The 17742-nt window shown below is 40.6% G+C and overlaps 1 protein-coding gene across 1 annotated transcript in view; it reads left to right on the top strand.

Moving 5' to 3' along the window:
• TUBGCP3 (tubulin gamma complex associated protein 3) overlaps positions 1 to 17742 on the top strand; it is a 46546-nt gene that overhangs the window by 3366 nt on the left and 25438 nt on the right. The window contains exons 2-6 of the mRNA XM_010728538.3: positions 7974 to 8081; positions 9846 to 9913; positions 11928 to 12005; positions 12559 to 12776; positions 17111 to 17283. Of these exons, the coding sequence (XP_010726840.1) occupies positions 7974 to 8081; positions 9846 to 9913; positions 11928 to 12005; positions 12559 to 12776; positions 17111 to 17283 (645 nt within the window). The remainder of the gene's footprint in view (positions 1 to 7973; positions 8082 to 9845; positions 9914 to 11927; positions 12006 to 12558; positions 12777 to 17110; positions 17284 to 17742) is intronic.

Raw genomic sequence — 17742 nt, forward strand, 5'->3', positions numbered from 1 at the left:
GCCCCCTCCCCTGACAGCTCCATGCCGTTCCCTCGGGCCCTGTCGCTGTCACACAGAGCAGAGCTCAGCGCTGCCCCTCCGCTCCCTGTGAGGAGCTGCAGCCACCATCAGGCCTCCCCTCAGCTCCTCTGCTTTGCACTGAGCACGCCCAGGGGCCTCAGCTGCTCCTCACACACTTTGCCCTACAGACCCTTCCCCACCTTTTCAGCCCCCCTTTGGACGCTCTCTAATAGCTGTATGTCCTTTTTGCACTGTGGTGCCCAAAACTGCACCCAGTACTCGAGGTGAGGCTGTGTGATGTCCTGTGAGGCCCACTCATTGAAAATCCATGTTGAAGTGGATTTGTATTAGAATGCAGTGTGACCACGAGAAGTTCCCAGTGGCAGATCTGCCTTCTCTCTCTGTCTGTTTCTGAGATCATTTGCTATATGGATAGCTTCCTTTGTTTCCAAGGGATGAGAGTTTCCTGCGTAGGGCTTGTGATTGTTTTTGGGCAAACTGAGGTATTCAGTTTTCAGTTATCCCTGCTTGGGGACTCCAGCAGTTAAACAAGGTTGCATGCTGCTCTGCGAGTGTGAATTTAATGCTCCTGACAAAGCTTCATGGTCTTGGCTATCTTTCAAAAACCTCTGGGAAGTCTTGGGCAGTCCTACTTTGTACACTGTTATACTAGCATGACAGCTGTAAGAGTTCTGAGTACATCAAACAGTACTGTAGTTCCTAGTCAGGCTATGTCTATTTGGTTTTGAATCATAAAAAGATTTTTATATGCCAGATTCCTTTAGTGTTTCTGGAGGTGAGCCTGCTCTGGAAGGTGGTATTTGAGTCTTTAGGCAGCAGTTTGCTATCTAAAGACTGCTCTATGGTCTTAATTTAGTATGTATAATCTCAGAGGGTTTTCTTGTTGCATTTTTATTATTTAAGCTCTGATCTATTGGCATAAATGTTTAATTTTCATGGGAGAGAGAACACAGAGTTCCTTAAAAAATTGAGATGGAGATGGAAATGCATGCAATAACAGAAGCAAATACAAGTTGATCATTTAGAAAAAAGTCATACATAGCAAGGAATTCCAGGCAGACTGTCTGCCCATGTTCACTGGTAAGTCTTCTCAAATCTGTTTCTGCAATTGTTTCTGTTCCTCCTTTTGTATGAGAGGGATGTGGATAACTAGAAGGACTGCTAATTAAAAATATACTTTAAATGTTTAAAATTAACATTAAGAGAATGTTTTTACATTTGATAATTTTTTTTTTTGTTACACATAACTAGCTTAAACTAGGAACAGTGATGGCATTCTACACTGGCATTTTAGCTTATCAGTTTTTTTCTGTTTATCGGCGTGATCTAGTGGGTGGCAGCCCTTCCCACAACAGGGATTTGAGCATGATGACCTTTAAGGTCAGTTCCAACCTAAGCTGCTTAGTGATTCTGTATGGCATAATATTAATGTAACTATTTTGTTTTTTTTCTGATAGTAATTCATACTGATATAACTTTCATACAGCTAAAATGCATAAGTAAGTAACTGCTGAATGTGGCAGTTAAGTTTTACAGCTTTGATCATAGAATGATAGAATTGCTGGGTTGGACAAGACCTTAAAGGTCATCAAGTCCAACCACAACCTAACCATACTACCCTAACTCTAACAACCCTTTGTTAAATCATGTCCCTGAGCACCACATCCAAACGGTTTTCAAACACATCCAGGGATGGTGACTCAACCACCTCCCAGGGGAGCCTATTCCAGTGCTTCACAACCCTTTCTGTAAAGATGTGTTTCCCGATATCCAACCTAAACTTACTCTGGTGCAACTTCATGCCATTTCCCTTCATCCTATAACTGGTGACAAGAGACCAATTTCCACTCTCATCACAATTACCTTTCAGGTTTTTGAAGAGAGCAATAAGGTCTCCCCTCAGCCTTCTTTTTCCCAGGCTGAACAGCCCCAGTTCCTTCAGCCTCTCCTCATAGGGCATATTCTCAAAGCCCTTCAGCAGCCTTGTTGCCCTTCTTTGGACCTGCTCCAGCGCCTCAATGTACTTTCTGTACTGAGGTGCCCAAAACTGAACACAGCACTCGAGGTGAGGCCTCACCAGTACCGACTCCAGGGGCAGGATGACTTCCCTAGACCTGCTCACTACACCATTCCTGATACAAGCCAGGGTGCCATTGGGCCTCTTGGCCACCTGGGCACACTGCTGGCTCATATTCAGCCGGCTGACCATCAGTACACCAAGATCCCTTTCTGTCAGGCAGCTTTCCAGCCACTCCTCCCCAAGCCTGTAGGGTTGTCTGGGGTTGTTGTGATCAAAATTCAGGACCTGACACTTGGTCCCCGCCCCTATAACTCATACAGTTAACCTTGGCTATCGATTCAGCCTATCCAGGTCTCCATGTAGTGCCTTTCTCCCTTCAGCAGATCAACACTCCCTCCCAGCTTGGTGCATATTTACTGAGGGTGCACTCAATCCCCTCATCAAGATCACTGATAAAGAAGCTGAATAGGGGCGGCCCCAGTATGGGGCCCTAGAAGATGCCTCTTGTGACCGGCTGCCAATTGGATTTAATTCCAGTGACCAGCACTCTTTGGGCCCGGCCATCTAGCCAGTGTTTCATCCAGCAGAGCATGTGCCCATCCAAACCGTGGGCAGCCAGCTTCTCCACGAGGATGCTGTGGGGGGCAGTGTCAAAGGCCTTCCTGAAGTCCAGGTAGACCACATCAGCAGCCTTACCTTCATCCACTAAGTGGGTCACCTTGTCATAGAATGAAATCAGGTTTGTCAAACAGAATCTACCATTCATAAACACATGCTTACTGGGCCTGATCCCCTGGTTGACCTTTAATTAATCCATGATGGCTCCTGAGATTATCTGTTCTATAACCTTCCCTAGCACCGAGGTGAGTCTGATAGGTCTGTAGCTATCAGGATCATCTTTCTGGCCCTTTTTGAAGATGAGAGTTGCGTTTGCCAGTCTCCGGTCTGGGACATCCCTGGTTAGCCGTGATTGCCGAAGAATTTTGGAGAGTGGCTTTGCAACCGCATGTGCCAGCTCCCTCAACACTCCACAGTACAACCCATCCAGCCTCATCTCACCATGGATTATGCAGGGTCTATTCTGTTCCCCATCCCTGTCTACCAGCGCAAGGGGCTGTGTTCCCAGGGAGTAACAAGTCTTGCTATTAAAGACTGAGGCAAAGAAGGCATTAAGTACCTCAGCCTAATCCTGATCCTCTGTCACCGTGTTGCTCTCTGCATCCGGTAAGGGGTGGAGATTCTCTCTTGCCCTCCTCTTACTGTTGGTATGTTTATAGAAATGTTTATTGTTGTCTTTCAGCTTAGTGACTAAGTTCAGTCCTAGCTGGGCTTTGGCTTTTCTAATTTTCTCCCCGCACAGCTTCGCTACATACTTATGAGGATTACAAGTAGCTTGCCTCATCTTCCAAGGACTATAAACTTTCCTTTTGTTCCTGAGTTCCAGCTAAAGGCCTCTGTTCGGCCAGACTGGTCTCCTTTCCCATCAGCTCATCTTCTGTTAATTGGGGGTGGTCAGCTCCTGCTCTTTTAAAATAAACTTCCTGTCAGTGGTTTATGGACTGGTTCAGCCTGGTTCTGTGACTAATTGTGGAGAAGGGGAGGGGAACCATGGACCCATGCCCCAGGAAAGGGGAAAATGGGTAGAGAGATGGGCCTAAAAACAAAACAGAAGCAATGCTCTGAGGAACAACAAACTGATTTACTAAATAAGTTAATGGCATGCAAAATAACATGCTATGGTACAATATAATTACAATTGGAGCTAATGAATAAAATTAGATGAGTCTGAAAAGCTGAAGGCCTTACTCTAAGTAAGCTGATGTGATACGGCACCTGCACCAGAGATGAGTCAGATGGTCAAAAAGAAGGGGAGTCTCGTGATCTGCAAACAGCTTTTTTATCTTTCCCTCTGGATGGAAATGTTAACAGAGCAGCAACTGGTCCTCTGGGAGATATAGTTCTTCTCTTCTGGGACAGGTTCCTGGAACTGCAGCGTTAACTCTAACTCCCAATGCACTACATGATATTATGATGTGGTATACTGGTAACAAATCATAAAACCATGACACTTCTTTAAAGTATTCCTAGCCTTCCTGGGCTCCTATGCCTTCTAGAGGCTACCTCCCAAGGGGCTCTCTAAACCATGGTCTGAAGGAGACCAAAGTCTGTTCTCTGGAAGTCCATGGCAGCAATTCTGCTGACTCCCCTCTGTGGTTCAACAAGGATTGAAAAATCTATCATTTCACTATCTCTTTGCTCTTGATGGTCTCCAACTTTTACAACCCCCACAAGACCTTCTGTGTTAACAAACAGCAGGTCCAGGATTTTGCTTCCCCTTGCTGGCTCCTTCACCAGCTATGTCAAGAAGTTATCTTCCACGCACTCTAGGAACCTTTGGGACTGTTCTCTATCTGCTGTATCATAAGTCTAGCAGCTGTCTGGGAAGTTGAAGTCCCCCACAAGAACAAGGGGAAGAGACCTCAAGACCTCACCCAACTGTTTATGAAGTATCTTATCTACCTCTTCATCCTGGTTGGGAGGCCTGTAGCAGACTGATAATGTCAGTCTTATTTGCCTTTGCTTTTATTCTGACCCATAAGCTCTCAACCCTATAATCACTATCATTAATTTCCATGCATTTGCATTCTTTCTTAACACAGAGGGCTACACCACTGCCTTTCCTGCTTTGCCTGTTGCTTTTGAAAAGTCAGTAGCCATCAGTCACAGCACTCCAGCTGTGTGAGTCATTCCACCGTGTTTCCATGATGGCAACTGTATCATAGTTTTCCAACCGCCCAGTGATCACCAGCTCCTCCTGTTTGTTATCCATGCTGCATGCAGTATAAATGCACCTGAGCTGGGCCTTCTTTTGAGTGGCAGTAGCTCTAATGCCCTCAAGATCATACTCAGGTGTTTCTACATCCACTAACCTCACACCAGCCCTTGTGTTCTTCCTACAAAAAGGTGCGTCATCCTCTTCCTTCACCAGGGCACAATACTGTGGGCTCTTACAGCACAGCCTCCTCCCACAAGCACTGGCATGTTGCATACGGACTCCTTTCTAGTGAGCATTTTTTCTTGAGCATGTCTTAGATTACAATGGTTGTGTTTGAGTAGTTTCCAACAGTAGTCATTCAGAACCACATGTGGAACATTGCTTGTGATTTAGAGTGTCACTGTTTCACAATGACTTTAAGAAGTGTTGAGTGGGAAGAGACAGCTGGCTAGAAGAATCACTAGTGGAGAGAGTTTGCTTTCTTCAAGAAAGTAACTACTGTCTGACTTATTTAACTTCTTTTAAAAATAATTGTTCTGGAGTTTTAGCATGCGTTCTGAATTGCAGTTTCGTCTGAGCTACTGGTTCCTTGGAAATATAATGGCCAAGTTATCTTCCTTTTTCATGAACACTTCCTTTGAATTTCATCTTGTACTGTTTCTCCACCAAATTCTTCTTATGTATTGCTTCTCCGTGCTCCACTGTACTTTCTGTGACTTTAAAATGTCATCTGCCTTTGGCTGTAATTCATCTTGAATCCTGTGTTGTTTGTAGGAAAGTATAAATGGTTGGGTAGATGGTAGATATTGAATTATTGATAGCTTGCTCTGCTCTGGGGTGAGAGAGTCATACTGAATCACTTTCTGATGGGAAAGTGTGTACACATATTGACACACAGCTATGTATTTTACACTTGCCTGCCATCTTAATGATCTTTGAGGCAATTAAATACATCTATTAGTTGTAAATGACGTGATTCTTTATTCCATTGACAGATATCTGAATTAAATTACATTTAAGCACTACAGGTGAAGTTATGTTACACACTCATAAGAAATAATCTGTTGCTGAGGAGCCTTCCTTAGCGATGTGTTCAACAATTTGGACTCTGTATGAAGCAGACGAGAAAATCTGTGTAAATTAAAACGTAAAAAGTCTTACTGTGGTACTTTTGAATTTCCAGTGCAAATCTGTATGTGTATTAGTATTAAATGTGGTGCAGTGTTAAATGTGGAGGTTGGTGGCCCTGCTTGTGGTGGAGGGGTTGAAGCTTGATGATCCTTGAGGTCCCTTCCAACCCAAGCCACTTTATGGCATAAAGAGTGGATTTCTTTGAACCATACTGTTAGTCATGTAGCACTGTTAATCTGCAGCATTCCTTAATGGAATTGTAGGTTTTTGACCTGAGACCTTTCTCAGATGCCTTGTTAGGACAGTATGGAAAAACTTGACTAGATTTCTGTGCTTTAACTAGTTTTGCTATCGCTAATGTTGACATAGAAGGTTATTTATGAGGTTATTTATGAGCTTTGTTAAAGCTTTCCTATTACAGAAAAAAAAAAAACAAACCCTGCTACTTACTGTTGATAGCATATCTATTGTGTTTTTATTAGCCTGAGGACTTAAGTTTAAATCTCCAAAACTTCAGTCTGGAGATCTTCACATGTATTTCTGCTTCTCTCGTCATCAATATTCCATTGCAACACAAAACTAGAAGCACAGGTAGTCTTAAATTCTAGTGTCAGAGGGAGATTGGAAAACATGTAAATAGCCAAGTAGAAGATTTTTCTTCCATTAGCTAGGAGGTAAGTCCCAGTTCTGATATCAGTCTCTCACACAGGTGTGCACAACCAAATAAGAGCAACAACAAAAAAAAAAACGCCTTACAGTTCTGCGTAGCTGTCATCCTGAGTCAGTTCTGATGAAGAAATAAAATTCCAGAGAGCCTTTGGAGACTGTATATATCTCTACTGGATTTTGTAATCCCTGCAGCAGATGACTGAAGATAGTAAACTCAGTTGTATGTTCATTTGAGTTTGACCTTAAACTGTAAAATCATAGGGGACAGCAGAGAGGAAACATAGCATTTTAACCTTTTTGAAATGCTGTACTTTTTTTTTTTTTTTAAAATTTTCTTGGGGAGGAGAGGGTAAGAAAGTTCTATAAACACAGTAAGTACATCATTGCTTTCAAGGGAAACCTGTGCATTGCTAGTTGCTGTAAACTTGAAGGGAAACAAAAGTGTTAAGGTATACGTTTTGTGATATACTGCGGGATCATAAATATATAGGAAGTCTGTACATCTACTAAGGTTATGTCTTTTTTTTCTGTAGAGTTCTATTTTAAGTTGTATCTTCCGAAACACCTCAATTATTCAGCTGCAGTACTGCCAGCTTGTGCTATTATTCCTCGTAGTTCTCTTCAGAAATTTCTCAGATCCTCCATCCTCCACATCTGTTCATTCATGCTCTCCGGCTGCAGTCTGGGCAAGAGGTGGTGTCTGATATTGCTAAAGCTGTGCTGGCAGACCAAAGAGAATGCTTTACTGCTGAGCTTATGCTGCATTCTGAACCCCTTCAGGCAAGGTTATTTGCAAGTTTGTTCTGCCAGTCCTCTCATGGAGTCCTCAGGGAATTGTATTAATGTTATTATTTTTAATTTAAAGGGTGATAAGAGAGAATAGTGGAGGTGGATATAAAAGTTAATTTCTAAACGTTATTTTCCTTAGGAACAATCACAGCAGTGTTTTCTGTATGCTGAATTGTGTGACTGTGGCAAGTCCTACACAGCTTTTCAGGCTGTAGGGTGCTGCAGAGCCTCCTTAAGTCTAATAGCTGAGCAGGCCTAAGTGTCTCTTCAACCAGCACAGCATAGGAAGTATTTAATTGCATATGCTTAATTTGCAGAGTGTATACAGGTGTATTTGAACTATTGTTAATCTCCCCCAGAGTAAGCTGGACTTCACTGCCCTCTGGTTAGAAATGTATCCGAAGAACATAATATAACAGTATCTGATCTAAGCTGAGTACTTTATGCCAAGTTCATTCACAGCTATGTAATCTTGTGCCTTTAATTTTTTTGCTTTTTTCTTTTTCTTTTAACAGTACTTTAGCAGTCTGCTTAATTGAGTGGGTTTCCTTTTTTTTTTTTTTCTAGCTGATGCAGCCCAACAGTTCCAGTATGCAGTGAGAGTTATTGGAAGCAACTTCGCTCCTACTGTTGAACGGGATGAATTTCTCGTGGCAGAGAAAATCAAGAAAGAACGTACGTGCGTCTCTGTTTATTCCTCTGAAGGTGGAAATGTTCTGCCTCACTTACCTAATGCTGATTACTGTTGTTATTGCCTGCCCCTGAAAATCTTGTGATGGCAATTCTATGAATTCCCTAGTTGCTCCTTCTGAGTTCAGATGTTTAGTTTAAATTTCCCTTGCTTTTGTACAAGCCATTGACTTTCCATCTTAGCCACCACAGAAATAAAAAGCAATTTACATTACTTTTCTTTCATTTTAATGTTATTCTGACTTCATAAATTCATACTTCTTTTTGGAAGACCAATGCTTTTGAGGTATACTTTGTCACAATTAACTTCATGAGCAAGTATGTGAATCTTAATGAATGATCATCCTGGGGATGGATGGAATCACTATTCATGCAACATACCTGATACTTCTTGCCTTTTGTTTTCCAAGAAGTTTATTTACAACAGCCTTCTCAAAGCCAAAACATTAGACTGTGACAGTAAGTTATTGCAGTTACATTCCACTCTGCTCTGAGCTGCTCTGAATCAAGTGTTGAGCTCTTAATCCCATTGGAGCGTGAGGCATTCTTATAAGGCCAAGTAATGCTTTCAGCTCTACAGTAGGATGTTCAGGAGCAGTTACTGATTAAATTAAAGCTTCTATTTGTGCTCAGGAATTTTGAACATTTGGTCAGGATGATTGAATTAGAATAACTGAAGCCTGTGATTGTAACCTTTTGAAGTACCTGTGTATTTTTTTGCTAATGCGCGGCTTCCGCTACTTACTTACAGACAAATAAGCTCATCAGAATTTCTCTAGATACAGCTGTAAAACCCTGTATTCTACAGTATACACTTCCTGCATGTTGAGTTTCTGTATCTTTTGGCCAGTACTAGACAGCACCGCAGTGTATACGCTTGTTCTGTTGGGGCTTGTTGCCCCAGTGAAGCTGATTATTTCCATCTTCATTCCATTCCAACTTCAGCTTGTAGGTTGATTTTAGTGGTCGTGGAATAACTGACTGGATATATCTCCCAACTTTACATTTATTTTGGAGTTATTATGTGATAGGTGACTTAATTGATTAAAAAAAAAGTACATGGTAATGCCTTTTAATACTAATTAGCATTTCTGTTGTTTAGCAGCAACTGTTTTATGATTAATATTTCTTTAGTGTTTGCCTTGCCTTTTTTATACATGACTCTTTCTGGTGTAAAGTTGGCTTTCTGAAGATATCTTTAAGCTTAAAAATACTCCTTTTAGCAAAGATTTCTGTTACATAACAGACAGGGATCAAAACTTACTTTCCTTTATATATTGAAGTTCTGTGACCTTGAAATTCTTCTTAACTTGGAACAAGTGGCATTGCTACTTTATTTCTTTATTAGGCAGTGAAAGCAAGAAAGAAATGATAGTTTTAATAAGTTGCTTTATAGTGTTCTTAACCCATATCTGCTTTCAATTATGTTCTAATTCCCAAACCCTACAGAAAGGCGCGCTCAATTTTAAAAGGGCTTTTTTTTTTTAATATATATCTTTAGAAAATGTCTTTGTTGCCGTAAGAGAAACAGTTACTACTTACATTGGGTCATATCCCCTGCAAGAACTTTCAAGGGTAGGAATGCAGATAATGTGAAAAAAACCTCAGAAGTCTGAGTAAATAATGCAAAACAGTTAAGCATCGTTATGCTTTCTTGGTTATGTTTTCCCATTTACCAAAAAATAGATAGTTTCTGAAATGACTATTATTCTTGTTCTAGTTCTTTTAATCTATATTTATCTCTTTCAGTTGTGCGACAAAGAAGGGAAGCAGATGCTGCTTTGTTTTCAGAACTCTACAGAAAGCTCGGTTCACAGGTAGTGTAATGAAGATGTGAAGAAACTGAAAGCACACTCAAATTCTTTTGATCTTACAGAGTTGTTTTTGGATAGTGCTCAGATCATTAACTTCTTTATTTTCCTTTTATTATTATTTTTTTTTTAACTGAGAGGAAGATTGAACACTGGATCAGGTTGCCAAGGAAAGGTGTGGAATTTCTGTTCTTGGAAATGAATTCAACACCTGACTAGGCTCAGCTCTGGGTAGTCTGCAGTATATAGTCTTGCTTTTGAGCAGAGGTATTGAAATAGATGATCGTCAGAGGTCTTCTCCTACCTCAACCATTGTGTAATCTTTGTGAAAAGTTCAAAAATTACAAACTTGTGTGTATATCTTAATTAGATATGTATTTATATATGAAAATATCAGCAGTTTGCTTTTAATTAAACATTTTAAATTTGAAGAGAATAAAGGATACAGTTTTTGAGTACAGTTTTAAAAAAGATATTTTATAGGAAGAAATTAACACTGTAAAAATAGAAGTGTTTACTTTTTTAGTATATAAAATTGAAGAATTTTCTCATTTTATGGCAGTGCTTTGTAAGTTTCTACTTTTTTAGTTAATCTCAGATTTAAACAATCCTCGTGCTTCTGAGTTTTTAAATACTCCAGATCTTTGCTGTTAAAGCTTAAGGGCTTGCTGAACCAGCGTTCGTCAGAGAATACTGTCTTGTTTTCCTGACAAAATGTTGCCATATAGAAAGCCCATGGTTGAGAACAATGGATATTGAATTAAAGGAGGGAAAGATGTGAGGAGAGAAATTTAGCCTAGGGAGGTGAAAAAATGACTACTGCTAATCTGTTCTGGTTTCTTCAGAAAGACTGAATGTTCAGCACAATAGAATATCCTGAGCCTTAATAAAATAAGACTTCCAGTTGTCGTTTGTACATTTTGTGGGTTTTTTGTTTTGTATCTTTCCACAAAAACAAATGAATCGTAGAATATCCTAAACTGGAAGGGATACACAAGGATCCTCAAATAAAACTCCTAGCTCCACACAGGAGCACCCAACATTCAAACCCTGTGTCTGCGAGCATTGTCCAAATACACCTTGAATGCTTGGGGCTGTGCCCACAGCCCTGGACATCCTATTCCATGCCCACCGCCCTGTGGTGCAGCCCCTTTTCCTCACCCCCAGCTGCCCCTCCCCTGACAGCTCCATGCCGTTCCCTCGGGCCCTGTCGCTGTCACACAGAGCAGAGCTCAGCGCTGCCCCTCCGCTCCCTGTGAGGAGCTGCAGCCGCCATCAGGCCTCCCCTCAGCTCCTCTACTCTGCGCTGAGCACACCCAGGGGCCTCGGCTGCACCTCACACACCTTGCCCTACAGACCCTTTTCTTCTTTGTTGCCCCTTTCTTTGGATGTTCTCTAATAGTTTTATCTTTCTTGTACTGTGATGCCTAAATGTGCACCCAGTACCTCAAGGTGAGACTGTGCAGAGCAGGACAATTCCTCTCATTACCCAGCTAGCAGTGCTGGGCCTGCTATTTTTCTGTATAACAGTCAAATTGCCCTAATTTTTATTTCAGCTTCAAACTTTTGAAGCTGTCCTTAAGAAAGGTGAAGAGGAAAGTGGAGAAAAAACTTCTTTGCTGAAACAACCTTTGAAGAAAATGCTGTTTGTTAACAGTCATACTAGAAGTTTGTTGTCTTTACTTTTGGTGTTAGTTACGAGTCCAAGGTGTTTTAATTTGTGAAGTATGTAAGAATGCCAGCAGAAGTTCAACTCTGTATAATTGTCTTTCTTAGTAGCTATGAGTTTTAAATTGAATATACTTGCTGATTTTAGGGCAGGTGAGAGAGTTCATGATTTTAACACAGTGGAGAAAGTTCATATAATACTGTTACAGAATCCACGTTGCACATTCCTGGTTTACTCAAGGTTAATCGTATTTGGGTAGTAAAGTGACTGGATGACTTAAAAAAGAAACACAAAAAAAACTATTGAGAGTTATGACCAACTTGTTTTTTTGTTTGTTTTTGTTTTTGAAAGGGCATTTTGAAAAATAAATGGTCAATACTCTACCTCCTGCTTAGCCTCAGTGAAGACCCACGTAAACAATCTAACAAGGTAAGTGAGGAGACATTATTAGTTTCTAGAAACAGTAAATCTATGTTGTTTAGTTGAGATGTCACAGAGTTGCTATTCAGACATAATGAACACTTCTGGAAACAAAGTTGTATGTGTGGTTGTGTCAAATGTATTCGTTCTTTCAGTCTTGCACACAAGTATTTGCATTTTTATAAATTATGAGCTATTTATCATTTGTAGCCTGACTTCTGACTTTGCTTTCTGTTTTGTGGTGTAATGTCTGTTCATGTACAAGTAAGTTTGAAATGGAATAATAAGAAGAAAATTCCTTCTTTGATTGCAGCTTTGTTAGCACCAAAGTTTTTTTGCAGCTATAGCTAATGACAATTCACAGGCAAGAATAAGCTGTATTTCTAGAGGGACTTTCCCTTACAGTCAGGGACTTGCTCTTTTGTCTTAATTGTAACAAAATTATTTTGTTTGCATAATCATAATCTTCAGTTCTTTTTTGTATTCTTGACTGTTGCAGTGCAATTAAGACATGACTTATGACCATTCACATCTCTTTCCTTTTTTCCAAATCACTTTTCAGGTGTCAAGTTATGCCACACTTTTTGCTCAAGCTTTGCCACGGGATGCTCACTCGACTCCCTATTACTATGCCAGACCTCAGAGCCTTCCACTGAATTACCAAGACCGCAGTGCTCAGTCTGCCCAGAGTTCTGGCAGCATGGGGAGCAGTGGGATCAGCAGCATCAACTTGTATGCCCTAAATGGCCCAACGCCAACTCCACAGTCACTCCTTCCAGGGTAAATTAAGCCTTTCTGTTTGATAGATAGGTTTGGGGAAGACTGGCAACGAGCTGTTTAATCTTACTTCTCGAGTTTTTTTTGGTTTTATTTTGTTCCTCCCCTTCCCACCACCCCTGCCCCCCATTTTCTCTGGTTGTATCTCTTTGGGAATTCCTCTGTAGGTGGAAGAGTTCTTCAGCTGGAAATTTCTGAATGTCAGGTGCTGTTATATGATGATCTGAAACTGTAATTGGCTGGCCAAGTTTATTTATTCATAAGCTTAAGTGCCTGTTGTGCAACTGATGCTTTACTGAACCTACTCTTGGATTCTAATGCCAAATCTTGTCTTAAATATCTTAGTTTTCTGAAATCCTTTAAAACCACTTTTATTATTCTTCTGTTAAAAAAAAAAAACAAAAAAAACTCCTTAAGAGTTTAAGAGTTCTTCTCAGGCAAGTTCCTTTTACAGAGTGAGTGTTTCTCTGCCAGTGCTGAAATAGTAAACTTGATGTTTACCATTTTCAAGTCAAGATCTGGCTCTTAGGCATGTTCTCAGCGACTTGGGTGCTATATTAAAACAGTGTTGCACCTTGAGTGGACAAGTTTTCTTGCTTGTTCTTATCTACCCAGGCCTAAAGTTTGAGCTTGAAGTGCAATTATCTTTCCTAGTATTTACATTTTTACCATCCAATATACTACTGAACAGGCCAGTGAGACTGACATCTCACAGAATCATAGAATGACCTGGATTGAAAAGGACCGCAACGATCATCTAGTTTCAGGTGCCCCGCTATGTGCAAGTTTGCCAAGCACCAGACCAGGCTGCCCAGAGCCACATCCAGCCTGGCCTTGCATGCCTCCAGGGATGGGGCATCCACAACAGTCTTGGGCAACTGAACTCTTCAGAGAAAGTAGCACTGAGCAAAAGAAGTAGTACTAAGTTAGCTATGACTGTTTCATCTAATGTGTTAAATTGAAAGGTAGACTAACCTTTTAATCAGTTTACATCTCTGAATCTCAGGACAGGAATTTGAGCTGTTTGGTGACTTCTTGCATATGTTATGTACACACAGCAGGAAGTGACGGAGAAACTTGGGGAGACAAAGCTTCTTTCAGCTTTTCTTCCTAACGTGTTAGATTGACCTGATCTAGCAGCAAAAGACCCATCCAGCTGCTTACTTACAGCCCCTACTCCTCACAGCAGGACAACAGGAAGAGAAGTTGTGGTTTGAAGTAAAGGCAGTTTAACATGTGAATCAAAGCTGTAAGTGCAAGCAAAGCAAAATATTTATTTAATGCCCCATGGGGAGACAGATGCTTACTCACTTTCTGCAAAGTAGGTAACAGTTCCTTGAGAAGACAAACGACAAAACCAGCAATGTTGAGTCATCGTCTTTCTCCTGATGTTTGCTTGCTCAGCATATCATGTTCTATGAAATATCCCTTTGGTTGGTTTGGATTCATCGTCTTCATTGTGTCCCCTCCCAGCTTCTTATGTACTCTCAGCCTACACAGACAAGAGAGCAAGAGAGGTGGGGGACAGTGGGTTGAAGGAGGGCAAAAAAAAAAAATTCCCCAAATGCTTAATGCAGTGCAAGCACTGCTCAGTAACAGTAAAAAAAAAAAAAAAAAAGACATTAATTAGATTTATGATTAGCATAAATCCATAACACAGCACCACACATGTTGTTATGATGAAAATAGACTCCATCCTAACCAGACTTACTGAAGCTGGAAATACTGAGCCTGTCGTACACTATTGAGCCATCCTAGCAGCAGTGGGGATGTATATAGTGCTTTGCATAAATACAACAAATAAATGAAGGCGAAATTTACGTTTTTATTCCAAGATGAAAATTATGTTATAGCGTGTTATCTTTCATACTGTATGTTTTATGGTGATTGAAGGTAAAACTAACAGTTAGCTCTTCAGCAGTAAGAGATTCTTCTTAGCCTTTCAGATGGCTTTTAATATTTCTGATTCATAGTGGCTACTTGCTAAGGAGGCTAACAAGAAGACTTGAAAAGGGAAGTCTTGTAGAGCTTTTGGTAAAGACACAGAATAGGTGGATTCTTTTCTGTCATGTCAGCTCAGGATTTCAGGTGAAATTTGTTTTTTGAGTACAGCATACTAAGCTGACTTAATAGGCAGTACACATCATTGATAGATGAAGTCTTTTCTAAAATGTTCAAATTTGCAGATATTGATTACTGTTATGATTGCATGTTCATCAAAACGTGATGTTTTTCACGATAAAGGAAAAGTGTTTATGGGTACTTTCAAGATAACTAGAAATAGCAGTAGAAAACTGTTCAAAAGAAGTGAGATTTTATTTGGATCCTGCAATTACTGAGATGTCTGTGCCAGTGTCCTTTTGCTGCAAATTCTTTTTTCCTGATGACTTACAAGTTTGCTGGCAGCAGAATCTATAGACTAAGTCCTTCTGTGTTGAGTGGAACTCTGATCTTTATACTTTCCCATGCATGCATTATTACTGCTTCCTCTTGTATGGTATTTGACCAATGACCAAATCTATCAGTGTTTCTTCTGTGTGACATCACTGGTATTTGCATATCATTATTTTTTTGCTTCATCTTTTATGGTTTAATTCACTGGAGTGTTCTTTGATTTGATTGGATGAAAGGCAGGAGAATTCTAAAGAATTTGTTAAAGATGTGCAGTTCAATTTTAAGTTTTTCTGGGCTAGCCAATCTTCCAGACCCCTCTTGATGACTCATACAGCTAGTTAGAGAAAATGTTAGAGACTATTGTAATGTCTCCTGGGTTACAAGGGGAAGGGATTTTCCCTTGCAAATAAGGGTTTCTATTTGATTCCTTATTAAGATGAAAGGAGAGTGGAATAAGTCCTATCTTGGGAAATACATACTTTAATCTTTAGGTGGTTATATAACAATCCCATTGCTATTACAAATTGTTTATTTAAAAAAACCCAAAAAACTACTTCATAACTGACGAGGATTGTTGTTAATGTAAGGTCTTACCCAATGGTAATGAGCAGTATTGTTTATACCAATGTCTTAGAGATAATGGCCTATTCATATTTATAAGAATAAGAACTCCATATTTAGATTCAAGTCGACAGAAATCCTTTAACTGGTTTTAACATCAGTTTAGTATCCTTGGACATCTGATAAATGGTTTAGATTTGTGTCAAAATAGATTATCTGTGTGGGATTTTGTGATGACGGAACCAACTTTTCATCTAAATCCCAGGAATTTATACAAATGGGGGGAAGAGCTCCTGGAGAGCAGCCCTGCAGAGAAGGACTTGGGGCTCCTGGTAGATGAGAAGCTGGACATGAGCCAGCAGTGTGCGCTTGCAGCCTGGAAGGCCAACTGTGTTCTGGGCTGTATTAAAAAAGGGGTGGCCAGTGGGGAGAGGGAGGTGATTGTCCTCCTCTACCCTGCTCTTGTGAGGCCCCATCTGGAGTACTGTGTCCAAGCCTGGGGCCTCCAGTACAGGAAGGATGTAGAGCTCTTGGAGTGGGTCCAGAGGAAGGCCACTAAGATGGTCAGAGGGCTGGAGCACCTCTGCTATGAGGAAAGGTTGAGGGAACTGGGCTTGTTTAGCTTGGAGAAGAGAAGGCTCCGGGGAGACCTCATTGTGGCCTTCCAGTACTTGGAGGGAGCATATGAACAGGAAAAAAACGGCTGTTTACGAGGGTGGATTGTGATAGGACAAGGGGGAAATGGTTTTAAACTGAGATGGGGGTGGTTTAGGTTAGATATTAGGAGGAAGTTTTTCACCCAGAGGGTGGTGATGCACTGGAACAGGTTGCCCAAGGAGGTTGTGGATGCCCCATCCCTTCAAGGCCAGGCTGGATGCGGTCTGGGCAGCCTGGTCTGGTGGTTGGTGACCCTGCACATAGCAGGGGGTTGAAACTGGGTGATAATTGTGGTCCTTTTCAACCCAGGCCATTCTATGATTCTATGATTACCATTTTATAGCAATTTCACTGTTCTCTCCATAGGCCTGTAGCTAGTTAGCTGGGCAACCCAAATCAGGTTACTGTGTGCACCATGTTGCCTTTTGTTTCTTGATGTACCTTCTTTTTGAACCATAACAGACTAATTTTAGTGTAGTATGTTGAGGCTTTGAAAATGCTGAACGTAACACAGTTGCTGTGTTTTGGAGGCTTTGTTCTTGTTCATTAGTTACAATCAAGTTGAGTTCTGTGCATGGCCTTACCATGAATTTTGGTGCAATGAGTGGGGAAGCAGAGTCATTCCTTGCTCTCAAGCTAAGGGCATCTTTTATAACTTGCATATCCCAAACTAGTTGATGACTATAGAGTCAAAGTTTTGAAGATATTTCTTTTTGTCCTTTTAGACAATCCTATCAAGCTCCTGGTGTTGGAGATTGCCTCCGTCAGCAACTAGGGTCACGTCTTGCCTGGACTCTAACTGCAAGCCAGCCTTCTTTACAAAGCACTACCTCAAAAGGCTTTTCAAATGCTGTCTCACGTGGCGTACCAAGGTCAAGGCGAGAAGGAGATACAAGTGGTAAGCACAGATGTGTCTGATAAAGTTAGCTTTCTACAACTGAAATAATTTTGTTATTAATAGGCACCAGCATTTTTAAAATGCTTTTGAAACAGCTTTATAGCATGTTGAATGTTACAAAGAGCTTTTCTAAAATGTATTTTATAGAAGGATAGAAGTAAATATGCAATAGAGTAGTCTATGTGGCCTCAGTATCTTTGATTGGTTTTAATTTGTTTTTCCCATATTTGGTTTGATAAGGTATTTTGGTCTTCTGACAAGATTGTGACTTTGTTGCAGTGTTTGTCAGAATCAAGTGATCATAGCTGCATTCTTGGTCATTCTAGTGTAGATGAAAAGATGCTATGCTTTTAGGAAGTCAGAAGAGCAGATCAAATAGAACTTGCTGAAATACAGTGAATCATTTGTGATTCTGTATTTCAAAACTTGAAACTGTGCATTAGGATATAGAACTTTTAA

This window comes from Meleagris gallopavo, chromosome 1 (assembly GCF_000146605.3).
Source record: "Meleagris gallopavo isolate NT-WF06-2002-E0010 breed Aviagen turkey brand Nicholas breeding stock chromosome 1, Turkey_5.1, whole genome shotgun sequence".
NCBI lineage: Eukaryota > Metazoa > Chordata > Aves > Galliformes > Phasianidae > Meleagris > Meleagris gallopavo.